This window comes from Pseudonaja textilis, chromosome 1 (genome assembly GCF_049901715.1).
Source record: "Pseudonaja textilis isolate UNSWEBS1 chromosome 1, rPseTex1.2, whole genome shotgun sequence".
Taxonomy (NCBI): domain Eukaryota; kingdom Metazoa; phylum Chordata; class Lepidosauria; order Squamata; family Elapidae; genus Pseudonaja; species Pseudonaja textilis.
Genome location: NC_141990.1, coordinates 147,009,478 through 147,027,757, shown reverse-complemented (window position 1 = coordinate 147,027,757; position 18,280 = coordinate 147,009,478). Strand labels below are relative to the sequence as shown.

The 18,280-nt window shown below is 38.8% G+C and overlaps 1 protein-coding gene across 1 annotated transcript in view; it reads right to left on the bottom strand.

Moving 5' to 3' along the window:
- Positions 1 to 254: 254 nt before the first annotated feature.
- The window catches only part of SNAP25 (synaptosome associated protein 25), a 65,588-nt gene continuing 47,562 nt past the window's right edge, over positions 255 to 18,280 (bottom strand). Inside the window, exons 4-8 of the mRNA XM_026710380.2 lie at positions 17,654 to 17,702; positions 12,931 to 13,048; positions 7,574 to 7,699; positions 3,608 to 3,752; positions 255 to 1,826 (exon numbers count right to left, since the gene is read on the bottom strand). Of these exons, the coding sequence (XP_026566165.1) occupies positions 1,758 to 1,826; positions 3,608 to 3,752; positions 7,574 to 7,699; positions 12,931 to 13,048; positions 17,654 to 17,702 (507 nt within the window). The 3' untranslated portion in view covers positions 255 to 1,757. The remainder of the gene's footprint in view (positions 1,827 to 3,607; positions 3,753 to 7,573; positions 7,700 to 12,930; positions 13,049 to 17,653; positions 17,703 to 18,280) is intronic.

Here is an 18,280-nt window from a genome sequence, read left to right as displayed (position 1 = left end):
CAACCCTGATGCGGGCCCTCAATGAAATTGAGTTTGACAACCCTGTCATATACCAATAAAACTAAATAACATCTCTGTTTTCTTGTATTGCTTTTAAAACTATTTATACTGTGCAGGAAACCCAAACTTATATTTTGTACGATTGTTCAAAGGAATCACTTCACACTCCTCGGCATGGCACACAATTTCCAGCAAGCAGAAAATAACCAGGTAGGAGTGACACAGACTGATGGATGAATAAAGGGCTTAGCAAGTCAGAGGGCTATAGTTTTTAATATTTTTAAACTAGCTACAAAATGTCAATCACATCACAAACTGACAGGAGACAGAAGGAATTTCATATTACATGCGGCAACTATATTTAATCTCACAGTTTTATCTAGAATTCATTCACGTAAGTTATTTTTATTTTGTTTTGTTTTAAAATCAATAACAGCTACTAAACATCGCCGTGATTTTGGTATGCATAGCTCTAGATAAGCAACAGAGAACTGTATTAATAACAAACCACATGGGGGAGGGGAGAAAAGAAAAGAAGAAAAGGAGTCTGTGTCTGTGTGTGTGTGTGTGTTTGTGTGTGTGCGTGCACGCCAAAGCGTTTGTGAGAGAGAAAGAGAGAGAGCTAGAAAGATACAGCCTTATAAAAATTACATTTCTCTGCAACATTTCATATGATAGCCATCCCTCCCCCTGAAAAAAGACAATTTTTGAAAGCAGCAGACAAACTCTATATATTACACTTATCTTATTTGCTGATGCTTTTTGTTGTTGTTTGTTGTTGTGTTTCAGCCAAATGTTTTTTATTTGCTGGCAATGATGAAATGATAAGTGCCAGATCCAATTATTTGGTCTTAAAATGAGGTAAACGAAAAGAACAAAAAAAAAAAAAGAGGAACCAACATCTTTATATGGAAAAATAAGACGGTGCTACTGCAGACTTGCTGGTATAACATAGTCCTGACAGGGTCCCAATACCAAGCATGCTAATTTTTTGTTTTCTTTTGTTGTCACTGATGTTATTACTGCCATGGAAAAGTCTCACTTAAGTTAAAGAGTCTAAAAGTCTATTTTTTCATGCAATAAATGCATAAATCACATCACTGTTTGCTTAGTGCAATGCTTGTTATAAGTTATATAATTCCACATTGTCTTATTATGAACTTAGAACAACGGATGACAGCAATGGAGAAACTGAGGGAACGTGGGGTTCTTAAGTGCTTAAACAACCATGATGTTCAAAGAAGAGACTTCTGGGTGGGCAGCTCTGTGAAATGTTAACAGTTTTACAAGAACAATACTGTATAGTTCAAGGTTTAAACAGCACGTTGAGCATTCCTACATTTTGTTTTTCATTTAGCAGAAATGTCATAATTTTTTTTTTTAAGGAAAAAGAAACAAACTCACCAACCAAAAATGGACAGAAAATGCAAGGGGTGGACTGGAATGAAGGGAGGGAGGGAGAAAGGGAAAAAAAAACCCAACAAATAAATAGAACATAGTCATGAATTATAGCCATTAAATCAGTACTATATACATACAACCTTTGGAAAGGAAGAGGTCTGGGAAATAAAAATAAATTTACAAGTATTATTTTTGGAAAGCTGACAACTTACACAGGACAACATTTACAGAGGGAAGGAAGAAGAGGGGCTGATATGTGCACGTATGCAAACCTAGTTGGTAAATACCATGAGAAAAAGCATGAGATTGCTGCCCTCGGGGACAGTGTGTGTAGAAGGATTGGCCCCTGGTTGCCTTTAACTGCTGCCCAGCATCTTTGTTGCACGTTGATTGGCTTCATCAATCCTGTTTTTGTTGGAAACAGCCTGGATTGGAGAAAAGAGGCATGGAGAAAAGGGGTCAAGATGGCAATGTTGTCAAGAAATAGAGTAAGAGATATCTGGGGATCCAGTCCCCAAAATGTGTGACAATCTAATGCAGGCTGTATTAACACTGAGTAGTAGTTCAAGAATAGAATGGAATGGAACGGAACGGAACAGAATAAGAGTATGGAATGGAATGGAATGGAATGGAATGGAATGGAATAGAATAGAATAGAATAGAATGGAATGGAATGGAATGGAATAGAATAGAATAGAATAGAATGGAATGGAATGGAATGGAATGGAATGGAATGGAATAGAACAGAAATAGAATAGAACAGAACAGAACAGAACAGAATAGAATAAGAGTATAGAATGGAATGGAATGGAATGGAATAGAATAGAATAGAATAGAATAGAATAGAATAGAATAGAATAGAATAGAATAGAATAGAATAGAATAGAATTAGAGTATAGAATAGAATAGAGTATAGAATAGAATAGAGTATAGAACGGAATGGAATAGAATAGAAATAGAATAGAACAGAACAGAACAGAACAGAACAGAACAGAATAGAATAAGAGTATAGAATGGAATGGAATGGAATAGAATAGAATAGAGTATAAAATAGAATAGAGTATAGAATAGAATAGAGTATGGAATGGAACGGAACGGAATAGAATAGAATAGAATAGAATAGAATATAGAATAGAGTATAGAATGGAATGGAATGGGAACGGAACAGAACAGAACAGAACAGAATAGAATAGAATAGAATAGAATAGAATAGAATAGAATAGAATAGAATAGAATAGAATAGAATAGAATAGAATAGAATAGAATAGAATAGAATAGAATAGAATAGAATAGAATAGAATAGAATAGAATAGAATAGAATAGAATAAGAGTATAGAATAGAGTATAGAATGGAATGGAATAGAATTAGAATAGAATAGAATAGAATAGAATAGAATAGAATAGAATAGAATAGAATAGAATAGAATAGAATAGAATAGAGTATAGAATAGAATAGTGTATAGAATGGAATGGAATGGAATGGAATAGAATAGAATAGAATAGAATAGAATAGAATAGACCTGGAATGGACTTTGGAGGTCTTCTAGTCCAGCCCCCTGCTCAAGCAGGAAAATCTATGCCATATTAGATAAGTGACTGTCCAGTTTCTTCTTAAAAACTTCCAGTGATGGAGAGTGCCCATGATTTCTGCAGCCAAGCTGTTCCACTGGTTAATTGTCCTCATAGTTAGGAAGTTTCTCCTTAATTCCAGATCGCTTCTCTCTCTGATCAGTTTCCAACCACTGTTTCTTGACCTGCCCCCTGGTGCTTTGGAGAATCATGTCTCAGATTCACATACCAACACCATTCCTGTTATGCTCATCTGTCTCCTTCATGCATAATTATTTCAACAATGATTGAAATGAGTAAAAATATTTCAGAGGATTGAAATCTTAAAAAATGGCTTTAATCCCAGCCTCAATGGAAGTTGAGGGGTCCCTTGGTGCTCTCTGAGCTGGCTTGTTCTCTTGCAGACATTCCATTACCCATTAGTGCTACTCCTGATGACGGTACCTAGCTTGGGTAATGAAACGTCTACCAGAAAGCTCAGAGAGCACCAAGTGGCCCCTCATGTCAACCCTGAGCTACAAGTATTCTCCTTTATCCTTGGAAGCGATTATCATAAAGATATTTTATGAGCGGTTTTGAACCGGAAAGCACCTGGACCAACTATGAGTGTGGATGCCAGGGGCAGCTCATCTCTTACCTTCTCCATGATCCTGTCCATTTGGCGGTTCTGTGTATCAATCTCATTGCCCATATCTAGAGCCATGTGACGGAGGTTTCCAATGATGCCGCTGACCTGTTCCAGGTTTTCATCCATCTCACCTTCTCGAGCATCATTTGTTACCCTGTGGAAGGATGAGAATTAAAACTGGACGGAACCTTATCCAAAAGGGAAGCTTCTTTAGCAATGCAAAGGAATGCTATTTGCTGGCCATATCTAAGATTATTCTGTCTAAAGACAAACGCTGAGCAAAATAAAGGGTTATAGGATATAATCTCCACAAGTTGAATCTTGTGTCAGAATACTGCTCTCTATGCATAGACATGTCTTTTAGGCTAATTCTAGAAGAAGAACCAGCAGCATGTCAGAACACAATCAGTGGGAATACTCAGGCACACTTTCACTCCTTTCTGCACATATTTAGTGAACATTATCAAAGCAGCCTACATATTGGTTCATTCTAGAGGGTGTTTTTTTTTTTAACAACTTGATGTTATTAGCAAATGAAGTGACATTACACGCAGAGAGTTTCCTGGTGCCTCAAAGGATTTTTCTTCTTCTGAAGGAAAAGATGATGGATCTGGATAAAACCACCATCAAGCCATATGTTCTACTCAATGCCAGAATCCTAATTAAAGCATCTGAACAGATGGCTGGCCTAGCCTTTGCTTGAACACATCCACTGAGGGGAAGATATTCAGCTGGGGAAACGGTTCTACTGCCAACCTACTTTTACTGTTAGGAAGTTTTTATCTAATAGCGCACCAGAATTTGCTTTCTTGTAATGTAAATCCATTATTTTATATTCTGTACCCCTGAAAGAATACAGAATAATAGTTCCTGACTTTCTTCTGGGCAACATTTTCTCCAAACTTGGGAGGATGCTATTTTATTCATCTTTTCCTTGTCCCTTCTATATATTCTTCAAAGAACTTAGATTCTAATTTCCAATAATCTTCATTTATCTATCTTCATGATCTCCATCTTTCTCCCTCTCTCCCTCTCTCCCTCCTCCCGTCTCTCATCTATCACTTATCTATCCTCTTTTATTTTTACAAATAACTCAAAGCAGCAAACATACCCAATACTCTTTCCTCCTATTGTCCCCCTAAACAACAACCCTGTAAGGTAAGTTGGACTAAAAGAGTGTGACAGGCCCAAAGTCACCCAGTCACCTTTCATGCCTATGTCTGGACTATAACTCAGTTTCCTGGTTTGAAGTCTGATGCCTTAACCACTAGACTAGCCCTATTTCTTTATTTTAATATTAGCTCTTTGTCTTTTCTCAACCCTTTTCAGTTTATCTGAAATCCAGAACTAGATGCAATAGTTGGAATGGGATCTGACTACCACAGTAGAAAACGGAATTTTACTTTCCATTATTTGGAAGTGGTACTTCAGTTGATGTTCAGAAGTTTAAAACTGCATTTACCCTTTTTTTCTAACTACACTGCATTCCCGCTTCCTGCTTAGATGTTTCACAATTTTGCCCCCAATAGAATGATTTCCGCTTGATTAAGAATGTTAGCATTTGCCCTTGTTAAACTCTGTTCTGTTATTACCACGTATTTCCCTGTCTTATGAACAAGGTTTTGCACTTGCAGCTTCTGGGACCATTTGCTATCTCATTCAGTTTTTTGGTCATTTGTAAATTTGATAATTTCTTTCTCACTCAAGTCATTCATAAAAATAATGAAGAGAATAGGACCTTCCAATGTGCCTGTTGGCAGTTCATTTGATTTTCATTTGATGTATTTATTTCTCATGTGATCCAGCTCATAATTAACTAGCTTGTGACTGAGAATATCAGAGTGGACTTCGTGAAATGTTTTGGTACAATGCTCCAGTAATATATTAAGGAAGGTACCTGATTCCAAAGAGTAAGAAAAAGTGAATATCCATTCTAGTATTCATTATATTGTTTTCAAGATGTTTACAAATCTACCTCTTTATGATTTGCTAGGCAGTTTCCTCAAAGTATTTGCTGGACTGAGAGCTCTGGAGTTTCTCCAAACCGCTCTTTCCCCACCTTTTGGAGATTGGGGCATTATCTGTTTTCTTCCAGCAGTTTCCCAGTTCTCCAGAATTTTCCAGAGATAATATAAAGAGGCTCAACATGAACACTGATGTTTTTTCCCTCCACTTCCCTAGAATGCAATTTATACAGCCCTAGAGATTTATATGAATAACCGTTCCTTAGCAACTTCTACTATCCTGTGATAAGATTTACAGATTTTTACAGATTAACAGAGTTGGAAGGGACCTTGTAGGTCATCTAGTCCAACCCCCTGCCCAAAATAAGATGAGCAGACAATACATTTCATAACTAAATAAATCAATACATTTACTAATAGTATTCCCACTATTGAGGTAAAGTGCCATCCATCACCCTTGAGCTGGCACCAAACAATGCCAGGATAACACGTACTCTTCCCATCAACATTCCCTAACCTACGTCGGGCATGTCAAATTTTTCAACTTTCAAATTCCAAACATTAGGGGTGCTCAAAAGTTGTGACATGCCTTGGGGATTGTAAAAATATTTTGGTTATTTTAATATAATTTAGATGTGCTGGGTCAGTAAGTACATAAATTTCATAACTTTTTAATATTTTGTTTGTTTCATCAGTTACATCTGTTTGAGTCAGTGCAAAAGATGTTGCCATGGTTTGCACACATTACACACAAAACAATTAGCTTTCTGGTTTTGTTGCCACCATTGGTCTTCATTGTGACCCCAACAAAAAGAGATAACAGTAGGGAAGGCTGACTTTCGCATTTTACCTGGGGTGGAGGTTTCAAGGTTTGCTTGTTTGCTCCACTTTTTATAACCCGGACAAATGCCAAATTGAAATAATGTGAAATAGAAACTTGGAAAGGTAACAGGTATGGGAGGAATTTGTTTCCTGCGTGATCATTTATTTTATTTATTAAACTGATATATTGCTCATCTTGCCAAAGGCAATTCTAGGAGACTTACAATCAATTATTTTTTTAAAAAAAAAAACAACTCAGAAAATTAAGTGCAAATGGAGGAGGCCAATATTGGAGACAAACAGCTGGCTAGTGGCAAAGGCCGACCAAAGACCAGAAGGGAAGAGCGGTTGCCCGTGACTACAGAACATGATACTGGTCATGCCTGCCAGAGGTTATCTGCCTTTGCCTTTAAGCTAATGTGTGACAAAGGCTGATTTTACACAATTTGACAATCTAGGATAGTGTTGTCTTAGGAGGGAAAATACCATTTGTGCCCTTAGAAATGGCTTAAGAATGTTTGTTCCGTGAGGTAAGGATGAGTTACTCTTGTCTGGATGCATAATCTAACCATTCCAGGGAGAAGACTGGAATGATTGGCATATGATGGTGTTATGATTAACTGCAAGTGGAGCCAGGCAGGGCCCCCATGTTTTCACGGGTATCAAACTTCAGTCCTTTCCCTTCATCCTGCGTTGGCAATTGCTTGATCGAAGACTTCTCTCTAGTTGAAGGGGACTATGCCAGAATAGGGACTGAGTATCTCTTCTTTTTTGGTCATTTCTTAGCATTATTATCTATTAGAAAAGATGGAGGGACTTTTGTGTGCCTTGCCATTCTCATCCCTACTAAATCTCTTGGTTCGAGGGATACACTGCTAAAAAGTTTCTAGCTTTCAAATATCTACCCGTTCAGGTAAGGGGTGGTGATGGGGAGTCTCCCAGTTGATGCTAATGTTTAGATTCCCACCTAAATACTCAAGAGAATGTCAGTGGAAATGTCTGGTATAGCTTGACTAATGTTTTTTTTTGGTTGTACAAACTAGGAATAAACAACACTAACACTCTCAATAGGACCATCTGGAGACACTTCTTCAGTATGCCAGTAACAGGAAAGAAGGAAGGAAAGGAAAACTGCATTTTTAAAAGGGGGGGAAATAAGAAGGAAGAATAAAATCTTCAAAATCTTCACCTGCGGATAAATCCACCACTGATGGCCATCTGTTCTCGTTCATCCACAACCCGGGCAGGCTGGCTGGCTACAACTCCATCTTGATTGTTGCCCCAGGCTTTTTTGTAAGCATCACTTGATTTAAGCCTATGCAAAAACAGGAGGTGAGTAACAAGGCAGCAAGAGAGGGGAGAGCCAACCGCAAAACATCTTCTCATTACTTGTTTCAAGCTAAGAGCCGAGTCAAGCAAATGGATTGTTTTTGATAAAGGGGACATTCTGGTATACCGATATATCATAAAGTGGAAGAAAAGCATTTCCTTTCTTTTTATTTGTTGCCACAACTCTGGCACTTGCAAATTTCATTTCCAATAGTGTCAATCATCATGGCCAAGTTGGTGGCTTTTGGAGGGTAGACTTGCTTGATTTACACAAGAATAAACAAACACAACTAGGAAACGTTCAGCTGTTTTTCATGGACACATGTATATTTGGACACCAAACGCAGGGACTGCACTTCTAGACAGACATGAAAACAGAACTGCAAAGGGAAGTGTGTACATCACATCACAGCGAGACATCATCTAAGATTTTAAAAAAGACCAAGATGAAACAAAAACAGACTTAGCCTCCTTTTAAGCAAGGCTCCTTTCTTGATCATGTGGCACAATTTTTTTTTACATCCAACAATTTCTCCAATGGGATACTAGAAGAATGGAGATTCACAGAGGCTTCTATGCCATAAGGTGTGATGGGGCAATTTGGTAAGACATTTTAATAATATATCGGTACTTGGAGAGAGTAACTATAGATCTAGAGTTGATGTACAAACCTTTATCCACAGAGACAGAAAGTAAAATCAGGCTATATTGGATGAATGCAGGGAAATAAAGAAAGAATGCAAGCATGTATAGCGGTTGAGCCTCAGAAAGGGAAATTCCTCTATGTATTTATATATAGAGAGAGAGATTTCATGCACCAGGTTCAGGCATGAATAAGAAGTGAGAAGCATTTTCAAGAAAGCACAGTTGCCTCCATGGTCCAACATTCTCTTAATACACTAGCAGTTATACAGTCTACATAGCAAGTGGGATGCAGGCAAAAATGGGTCTTCTGTTATGGTGAGAATCTAAAACATTAGGTCATATACAGTATCATTTGAGTTAAATATGCAGGTTTTTTCAGAGGAACCATCTTTGACTGAGTCTCCACAGGGTAATTAAAATCCAGGCATACCAGCGATAACAAGCAATACAGTATTAATGTGTGCAGCATTCTTGTATATTTTAAAGGTAGAAGTGTTGGAGATTACAAATTGAAATTACTGTCAAACGTGGAAGGTTGTTAGAGCCACCTAAACAGCATCGGTTTCAGCTAAGCATGTTCCTTTAAGTTTGCACATGAAAACAAGCTCTCCTCCAAAACAGAAAATGTCCAGTAATGTTAATAAACATCTAATATATGCCCAAACTGGCGCTATTTAAAAGCTTTCTAAGGACAGTGAACACATCTGTTCAAACATTCCTTTGGCTTCTTATTTCAAGCAGGGCTAGTTGCTAACATGTTTCACAGCCTAGATGTTGCTTTGTAATCATTGTTTTTGGTCAGAAGTCAATTGACTTCCTTTTGAACAAGTACATGAGTAGAATTACATTGCAGAGCTCCAATCCTATGCATGTCCTCTTGCTGGTAAACCTAACAAGGTGTGCTCCAAAGAACATGCATGCAAAAATAATAAAAAAAAACCCTGCCTTTAAAGTGCTACAATAGTTTTTGATTTTAATGTGTAAGATCAGGCTGTTAAATTGGATTAAACCGAGCATAAAAGTGGAATGCTATTTGGAAAAAATTAGGTATGCGCTTTGCACAGTAATAACTGGAACATTTGTTTCAAATTGGGCATGAACAGTATGTCATGAGCCACAATGGCGCTGTGGTTAAAGTGCAGTCCTGCAGGCTACTTCTGCTGACTGCCAGCTGCGGGCAATTTGGCAGTTCAAATCTCACCAGGCTCAAGGTTGACTCAGCCTTCCATCCTTCCGAGGTGGGTAAAAGGTGGATCCAGATTGGGGGCAATATGCTGGCTCTGTAAACCGCTTAGAGAGGGTTGGAAAGCACTGTAAAGCGGTATCTAAGCCTAAGTGCTATTGCTATTCTCCAGAAATGGTTGGGCTGCAAACCCAACCCAATGATAAGTAGCTGATAGAAGGTGGCATTCAGGCATTGCTAGCTAGAAGGCCACACATTTGCCCACCTCGGCTTGAGTTGCTGATTCACTACATCTTTTCTCTTTATATCACCATTTGACTAGCCAATTTGGTCTGGTATTCTGTGACCCATTCGGGGTTCTTGTTTCTCAATAAGTGTAGGTTGCTCTGCAATTTGTATCTTGAAAACAGTATATAGGCTTAACGGGAGCCAGTATGGTGAAGTGGTTAAGGCAACAGGCTAGAAACTGGAAGACTGTAAGTTTCAGTTCCAGTTCCACTTTGGGCACAAAGCCAGCTGGGTGATCTTAAAGCCTGGCCCTTTTTCTCAGCCCTAGGAAAGGCGGCTATCGCAAATCATTTCTGGGGGGGGAAATGCCAAGAAAATTGCTGAGGGACTTCTCCAGGCAGTTCTTGAGAGCCAGATATGATAGAATGGAACGGGGAAAAAAAAAAAGACTTACTAGTTATCATGTTCAGCAGTATTGTTTGTCTTTTTAGAATTTTCTGAGAATTCTTGCTACTCCCATTCACATCATTGCCTTTCAATGAGACAATTGAGCTCCGAAGTTCCACTACAACCTTACTTGCAGGGGTGGGATTCAATTTTTCTAACAACCAGTTCTGTGGGTGTGGCTTGGCTGGTAGGCATGGCTTGGTGGTCATGTGACTGCCTGGGCGTGGCCAATTCAACGTCACTCACATCGAGGCACGCATCTCCTTGCCTGGCCTCTCATGACTGTGGGGATACTGCAACAGTCATAAGTGTGAAAAATGGTTATAAGTCACTTTTTTCAGTGCCATTGTAACTTGAATGGTCACTCCACACAAGCAAAGTACCAGCAAAGGAGGGGAAAAAAACTGCAGAGATGTTCCTGAGACAGGAAGTCTAGTCCTGCCAAGAATGTAATAAGGGTTAACGGAGAGGCAGTTTCAGTAAGCAACACCAGAATGTTTCCTTCCTGCCTTCCTTACAGGATTAGGCCAGTCATTTCTTCTAACAACCGGTTCTCCAAACTGCTTAGAATGTTAACAGCCGGTTGTAGCGAATAGGTGCGAACCACCCCTGTTTACTTGGAATGGAATTGGGTGTAAGGGAAGAAGGGATGGCCTTCAAAAATTTTAGCAAAGGGTTCTCTGCCCAGTTGCTGGATGGGTGTGGCCATGGTGGGCATGGCCTAGTCAGCTTTCTGCACCACAGGTGGGGCCCTTTTTGCCCTCCCCGGGCCTTTCCTTGAACCTATGGGAGGGCGAAAACGGCCTCTCTGGGCTCCGGAGGCTCTTTGGAAGATGTAAACAGGCCCATTTCTGGCCTTCCCAAACTTCCGGGAAACTTTTCACCCTCCCCGAGGCTCTGTGTGCGCATCCTGCACTTACCTGCATCCAAAATGGGCCACGTGGGGACTCCTGGGAGGAGAGGGGAGGAGTGGGAGGGGCCAGCCAGGAGCGGGATTCGGGAGTTCTCCAAACTGCACAGAATCTTAGCTAGGGACTCTCCCAAATCCCTTTGAACCCCCAGCAGCCCACCCCTGAAGGGAAGCCAATCCTCAGTGCAGAAAGTTCAAATCAAACTGGCAGCACTGAATCATTGGGTCTGAAAGAGGATATGTGTAGAAAAACTGCACAAGTTTAGACTTCTCACTTTATACTTTCAGACAGCGTTCCTGAACCTTGGGAACTTTTAAGAGGAATGGACTTCAACTCCCAGAATTCTCCAGCCAGTATTGAGAGACACATGCTTTAAGACACCTGTCTGGTTTATAGGGCTTTAAACAGGATTACTTGGGAGGGGTGGATCCCATCTTTCTGGTTAAGTGTAAGAAATATAGCAGCCCCCCAATATTTTTTAGTTTTAAAAAAAATCTTCTCAACCTGTCCACATATCATAAAACAACCTGAATACTGAATGGAACTTAATTATTAGAATTATTACTCATTCCAGATGTCTGAGCAAATAAACCAAGGCTGGATTATAAATCCAAAGCTACAGTACGTTACAAGGCCACATGCAACGGTACATGCTCACATGCAAACAGACATCCACCATTCTAGGCCTGTTTTAATATTTATAAATGCTTTAATCATTCATCCATACAATAATTCACCCCACACTAATTTTTTTTATCTAAGCACACATTCTTTCTTCTCTATGTTCTCCCTTTAAAGCTGATACATCCAATTGGTTACGCTGCCCTTTCATTTCAAGGCAGTAATATGGAAGCAGGTCTAATATATTTCAACATTTTTTCTTGGTGTCACGCTACACAGTGGAGAGCTGCTATGAGCAACATGGATCCAGTTTTGTTTTTTTCCTGACAATATTTTACTTTCCCGTAGCTTGGGATCCAACCAGGAAAACAAGATGTATCTCCAAATCTTTTCCCTTTTGCATTTCATCCAAATAATCATTTTATGTATTTCTGAGCCATGAGTCGTGGTCAAGAAGTACTCCTTTAAAGGCTATTCAGAGGAAGAAAAGATCAGATAGGGTCGTCATAATTTTTGAAATTTAAATTGTTTAATGTACACACTCTAAAATGTTGAAATTGTCATCATTGAAAAGGGCCTACCGTGAAACTTTTACTATGGTATGCCTGATTTTAATGCACCTAATATAATCCTGCTATTGTCTACACCAGGGGTTCCCAATCTGTAAATACACAAGCCACTGTTGAACTCGGAGATGGCAGTAAGTAGTCCACACAAACAAGCTTCTTTTCTTGTCCAGCCGTGGCGCACCACGGAGGGGAAGGGACATGTGAACTGCCACTGTCTCTTCCCTACTGGGACTGATGTGAAGCCATGGGCCACCAGGTCAGCATTCACATTTCCAGGAAATAGATAGCAGTAAGACGTGTCTTGGGAACAAACGGTGAGGCTGCCTTGATTCCCTGGAAGGTGGAAATTTGAAAGCTGATAAGCAGGAGCCGCCGGTAGGAGCCAAAGAGGGATTTTTGGAGACAGGGCCAAAGTGGTTTGTTAGTCAGAAAGCTTGGGAACCTCTGGTCTACGCTATGAGATGAATGCATTGGAACTAGAAGTGTTCTCTCTGCATGCCACATGCTCATCCTGCCCAGGTGCCTTAAGCAAGGATGAGCATCACAAGGCTCTGTTGAGGCCAGCCTTGAATGCTCTAAAAACCAGGCAGGCAGGCAGGCAGGCAGCACCTACTTGTTACATGGACAGGCACAAAGGCCACAGAATTTTCCTAGGTCCGTCAAATTCTTTTCTGCTTCTTTCATGTCCTTATTGATTTGGTCCATCCCCTCTTCGATGCGTTCCAGTTGTTCTGATTAAACACAAGCATTTTATCCCCACAGTATGAAGCAGATGGAAAGGGACAAAGAAAAAAAAAAGACAAAAGAAAAAAAAAACAACTTCAGACATTCACTCATGACAAAGAACCGGACACTACAGAGCAGCGGCTGGCACCAAGTACCTACTTGTTACAAGGACATATGAAAAGGCCACAGCATTTCCCTAAATCTTTTAAATTTTTCTCGGCCTCCTTCATGTCTTGGTTGATATGGTTCATGCCTTCTTCAACACGATCGAGTTGTTCTGGTCAGGACAAAGGGATGACAGTATGGAATGAATTGATTTTTTTTTTTTTAAGTTGTAGCTGTTTGTCTTCAACAGAAAATGGGGGAAAATGATGTATGGAGAAATAGAATTAGTATGATGGCATCACAATGCATTAATTGCAGCTGATGCATTGAAGCAAAAATGGAAGCAGCCCTAGAGGCTAAAAAAATTAACCAGTCCCTTTTACTAAGATGGTAAAGCACACATACATCCATATACAAAAAAAAAAAATATATGGATAAGTGCTTGATGTCTGCTAATTAGAACAAAAATGTAAAAACGAAATGGAAGTGCTATCAAATACTTCAGAATCCAGAAACATAATACAATACATCCAGTTACTAAGACACCAATGACATCCAAGAAAAATAAAGAAATGGGATTATTACCTTGTAATACATTTGTGTACATTAATAACAGTTTTACATAATTGCCTTCCATGGACAATATCTACAATACTTCCACTTACAAATGTCTTTGAGTTTGATGATGGTTGAAAATGTAATTGGTTTGCTTGGTGGAAGTGTGTACAGTTAATAATGGTATTTAGAATGGATATGAGTAGCTGAGTTAAGATCCATGTCCAGATACAAACTTTTTTCAAGGACTGAGGCTCTTCAGATCTGAATTTTGGGCCGAGGTCCATCTCTAAAGAAGGGAAGACCATGGGTCTTATTCCTCTGTCAGTGACACTATTATATGCTAGGAGTGACCCCAGTGGAGTAGAAGGAATTACATACAGCGCAGGACACAGTTCCATGTCCAGAGAATCAGATGGATAGACTGCCATACAATTAGGGAGACTCAGAGCAGATGCAATATATAGATAAATAGATGGATAGTTAGATAAAAAATATAATAGGAAACCATCTCCCCCCCAATTGGTGCTTACCTGATCTCCCCATGGATTCCAAGACATTATTAGGTCAATGTAATTCCTTTCACTTTAATGGAGTTACACCTGATTTGCATTAGAACAGAATATAACACAAATATCAAGCCCACTATTTGGGTTTATATGAGAATAATAAGTGACTTTTATAAATGCCACTGAGCCTATGCTGGCTTAGACTTGAATTAGTTACAGATTGCCTTTTAAAAGTGGCTGAGAATCATTGTTCTTATTAAGATATGCTGAATAGCACAAAGTAGACATTTGAGATTGCAGAAACAACCATACAGCTTAATCCAGTCAATATTTAGGTAGAAAAAAAAATGCTCATCATGTTTAGCAGTAATTATTTCCGGCAAAGTACACAGAATTGTGAACCTGCAAGAAACCTCCTTCTGAACCTCAATTATTTTCCACTATCATAAACATGTTCATTTCAATAGTATGTCACATTGGTTCCCACCCTTCACCCTAAGGAAACAAAATAATGAAGAAACACTTTAATTTTTTTAAAAAGGGGGGGTGGGGAATAATTCCATTTAATGCAAGGAAAAGAAGAAGAAATATTAGCAACAAGAAGGAGGTTTTATTTCTATTTTCTGCACAGGAACCAATAGGTTCGTGTTCTTATGGCTAAATAACAAGAAGGGGGCAGGTGGGTGGGTGGAAACAATACAACTTGTAGTCATTAAATCAAAAACCAGCCTTTTGAAATCACAAAATAGGTTTAGAGAGAAAAAGTATTGAGGTTCCAGAGGTTTTTTTTTCTTTTTTTAATTTCTCCAATTTCTATATGGAAGGTAAGAGATAAGGTAAGAGATAAGAAAAAGCTGAAGATAAAGAAGGAGCTACCCATACATCCTAATCCATCCTGAAAGAGCAGCGTGAGTTACAAGGGTGCTTGAGATGACTGCTAGGTGATGGTGTGGATTTTCCAGGATTTTTAAAAGCAAAATTACTTCAAAAAAGAAAAAGAAAAATCTGCAGACTTCTAACTCTGTGTATTTGATATGGCTTTTTATGTAAATGGCAAGTGTACATTTAGTAAACATGATTACAGAAAGTTAATGCAGACATAAAAGGATGATGTCAGCTAGGATGACATTCGGTTGGCTTTAGAATAGCAGCTGCAGTTTATATTTCAGTTGAAGGATAATTGCTAGGAAACGAAAGGCTATAAGGAGCAAATGTCTGATGCAACGGACAATTTAATTTCTACATAGAAACCCCTGTGGTTCACACATACCTGGAAAATACACACATTTTAAGGATAACCTCCTGGGGCTTAAATATTAAAATAGCAGCCATGCAATTCAGTGTGTCACTGAATTTCAGCAGCACTGCTGGACAAAAAATACAGTGTAAGGCCCATAGGTTGTCCACCAAAGAAAATTATTGATATTTTAAAATTTCATTGATTTTGGAGTGTGTATTAGTGTGATTCGGGGCAATTAAAGCCTGAGATGAATTTGTGGAACTGTGATTCATAGATTCACCAACTGACTATACCTACAGTTTGTGTCTTAAAAATGACCAGGCTTGTGCCCCTAGCATACCTGAAATGAGCTTGTGCTTGAATTAACTTACTAAAATTGAAGTAATAATATTCATGTGATATTAGGAGCATTTAGTTTCCATTTAACTTTAGGCTATGGGTCAAATAATCCCCTCTTGGTATCTATTCTTCTGAATCAAGAAATACTACGCCAGTTATTACTAATGCCAAATGGTTCTAAAACTCACAAAACTCAAAAGCAGAAACTTGCTTAGAAGTTACACTGTTGTTATACTGAGGGTGGAGTCAGATGACCAAAGTGACTGTCAACAATATCAAAATGGAAGGCAGGGCTGAGTGAGCAAAGCTCCACCTCTTTTGACATCACTGATTACCCCTGAATGGGAGACACCTTTGTGATAACTATATGGTACCTCAATATCTCTTGGAAATGTATTAGTTCCTTCCCTCACGTTTCTCCTGCAAATCCACGAAGATTTCAAACCCACTTATTGTTTCTCTTTGGTGAATAGTGGCCTGTGTTCAACAATGTTCTGTATTTTTATTTCATGTGGACAGCACCTTGAACAGTCTTACATTGAATTGATTTTTTTTAAAGGCAGAAATAAACTCTTAATCTAAGCTAATTATTTGGTTTAGAGAAAGGACAATCAAGGGGACAATATAATCAAAGCTTATAAAATTAGGTGTGGCATGCAGAAGGTTTTCTTTCTCCTTCAGAACATGGATTGGAAGGAGATTTGGAAAAGAGGCTAGAAAGCACACAGCTCACAACTGAACTGTGGAAATTATTATCCCAAGACATGCTGATGGCCATTACATCAGAAGCATTTTAAAGGGAAATGGATGAATTCATGGACAACAGAATGATGTCTCCAAATGTCAGTCATAGAGGAACAAAAGCTATGGAGGGTGCATCTCCTCCCAAGCATTGCAGAGGCAGCTGCCTTTCTGCATTTGGGGCCTTGGCTTGATTCAGTAAAGCCATTCTAATGTTCTCATTATGCTGAAGCAGACAGCGGAGTCTTGTAAATTTTCTTCAACACCAAAATAAACGATCTAGGAAACTGAAAGAGTCAGGAAAAGATCCAAAGAAATCGAAGGGATCGGTCAACTGAACATTCAAATGATCCATATCAGAGCCCAGTTTCATAATTTTGAGACTCACATCATTTGATGAATCAGATTATCTGTGAGACATTCATGGTCTAATGCAGGGGTGTCCAACCTTGGCAACTTTAAGACTTTGCTGGCTGAGGAATTCTGGGAGTTGAAGTCCACAAGTCTTAAAGTTGCCAAGGTTGGACACCCCTGGTCTAATGGAAGTATAGCCTGTCCCAATTGTGCCAATATAAAGATTACATATTTCCTAAACATAATTCCTAATATAATTAATCAAACATGGAAATAAAATAAAAGCAGCCAAAGTGAATCTAAATGGTTTAAAGTTGACACAAAGGTGTTTAAATTACATTTCCATATTTTGAATGACTTACAGTCTTGCATATAAAAGAACCACCAATATCTATTTTGGAAAGGTTTATAGGGAGATCTGACTCAGCATTTGTGCTGAGTGTTCCATTATGCGGCTTGTTCAAGTTTCACTATCAAAATTCCTTCTTCCTCCAGAATGCAGATAACCTGATCCCTAAAGTAACCTGCCCTTCAAAAAAACATTAAGGAATGTTAAAATTTTAAATACTGTAGCTCTGATTAGAGGATTTCTGTTCATTTTAGTAAAAAGGCATGTGCTAGGAACATCTTCCTAGTTTAGATGGCTGCAGTTCAAGACCTATAAACAAACACCTGTCCAAGTATATACATGTGTTGGTAAGACCATTAATTGGTCTAAAGTTCACTGTTCCTAAAAGGGGCTTTTGGGGTAAACAGCCTGAACTTACCTCCTTGCTCATCCAACATAACCAAGGTCCTGATACCAGCATCCTTGCTCTATATTCCAGTGAGAATAACAAGATGAAACAAAGAGACAGAGAGACAGAGAAAGAAAGAAATTAGTGAAAGAACTAATAGTCAAGCTCAAATCAAAGTTAAACAGTGAAGAAAGGCAATAAGAAGGAGTAAAGGCTACAGTCATAAGTATTGAAGAAACAATGCAATAGATACCACATCAGTACTACCGTACTAGGAGAGCCTTCCCTATCTTGATCTATGGGGATACTTACTGGTCTTCTGAGAATTGTAGTCCCTATAGTGGAACTATTGGAGGATAGTTGTGTAGTTTAAATAATGACGTGGCTGGTTAAAAACAAAATAAGTGTTGCTATTTGGAGGACATCAGATTAGAATGACTCACCTTGGGACTCATGGCAACACCAGATAATTTCAGAAGGAAGAAGAAGTCATTAGAAAATGATGGCTCGGTTTTGATTCTGCAAAAGTTAGGAACTTATTGTTCCAAAATTATTATTATTATTTGCTCTAATTTGTTTTTTTTTTAAATAATTGACAGTGGAGCTAGATCACAAATTTGCAGATGGCACCAATGTCCTATGAGTGCATATATAAAT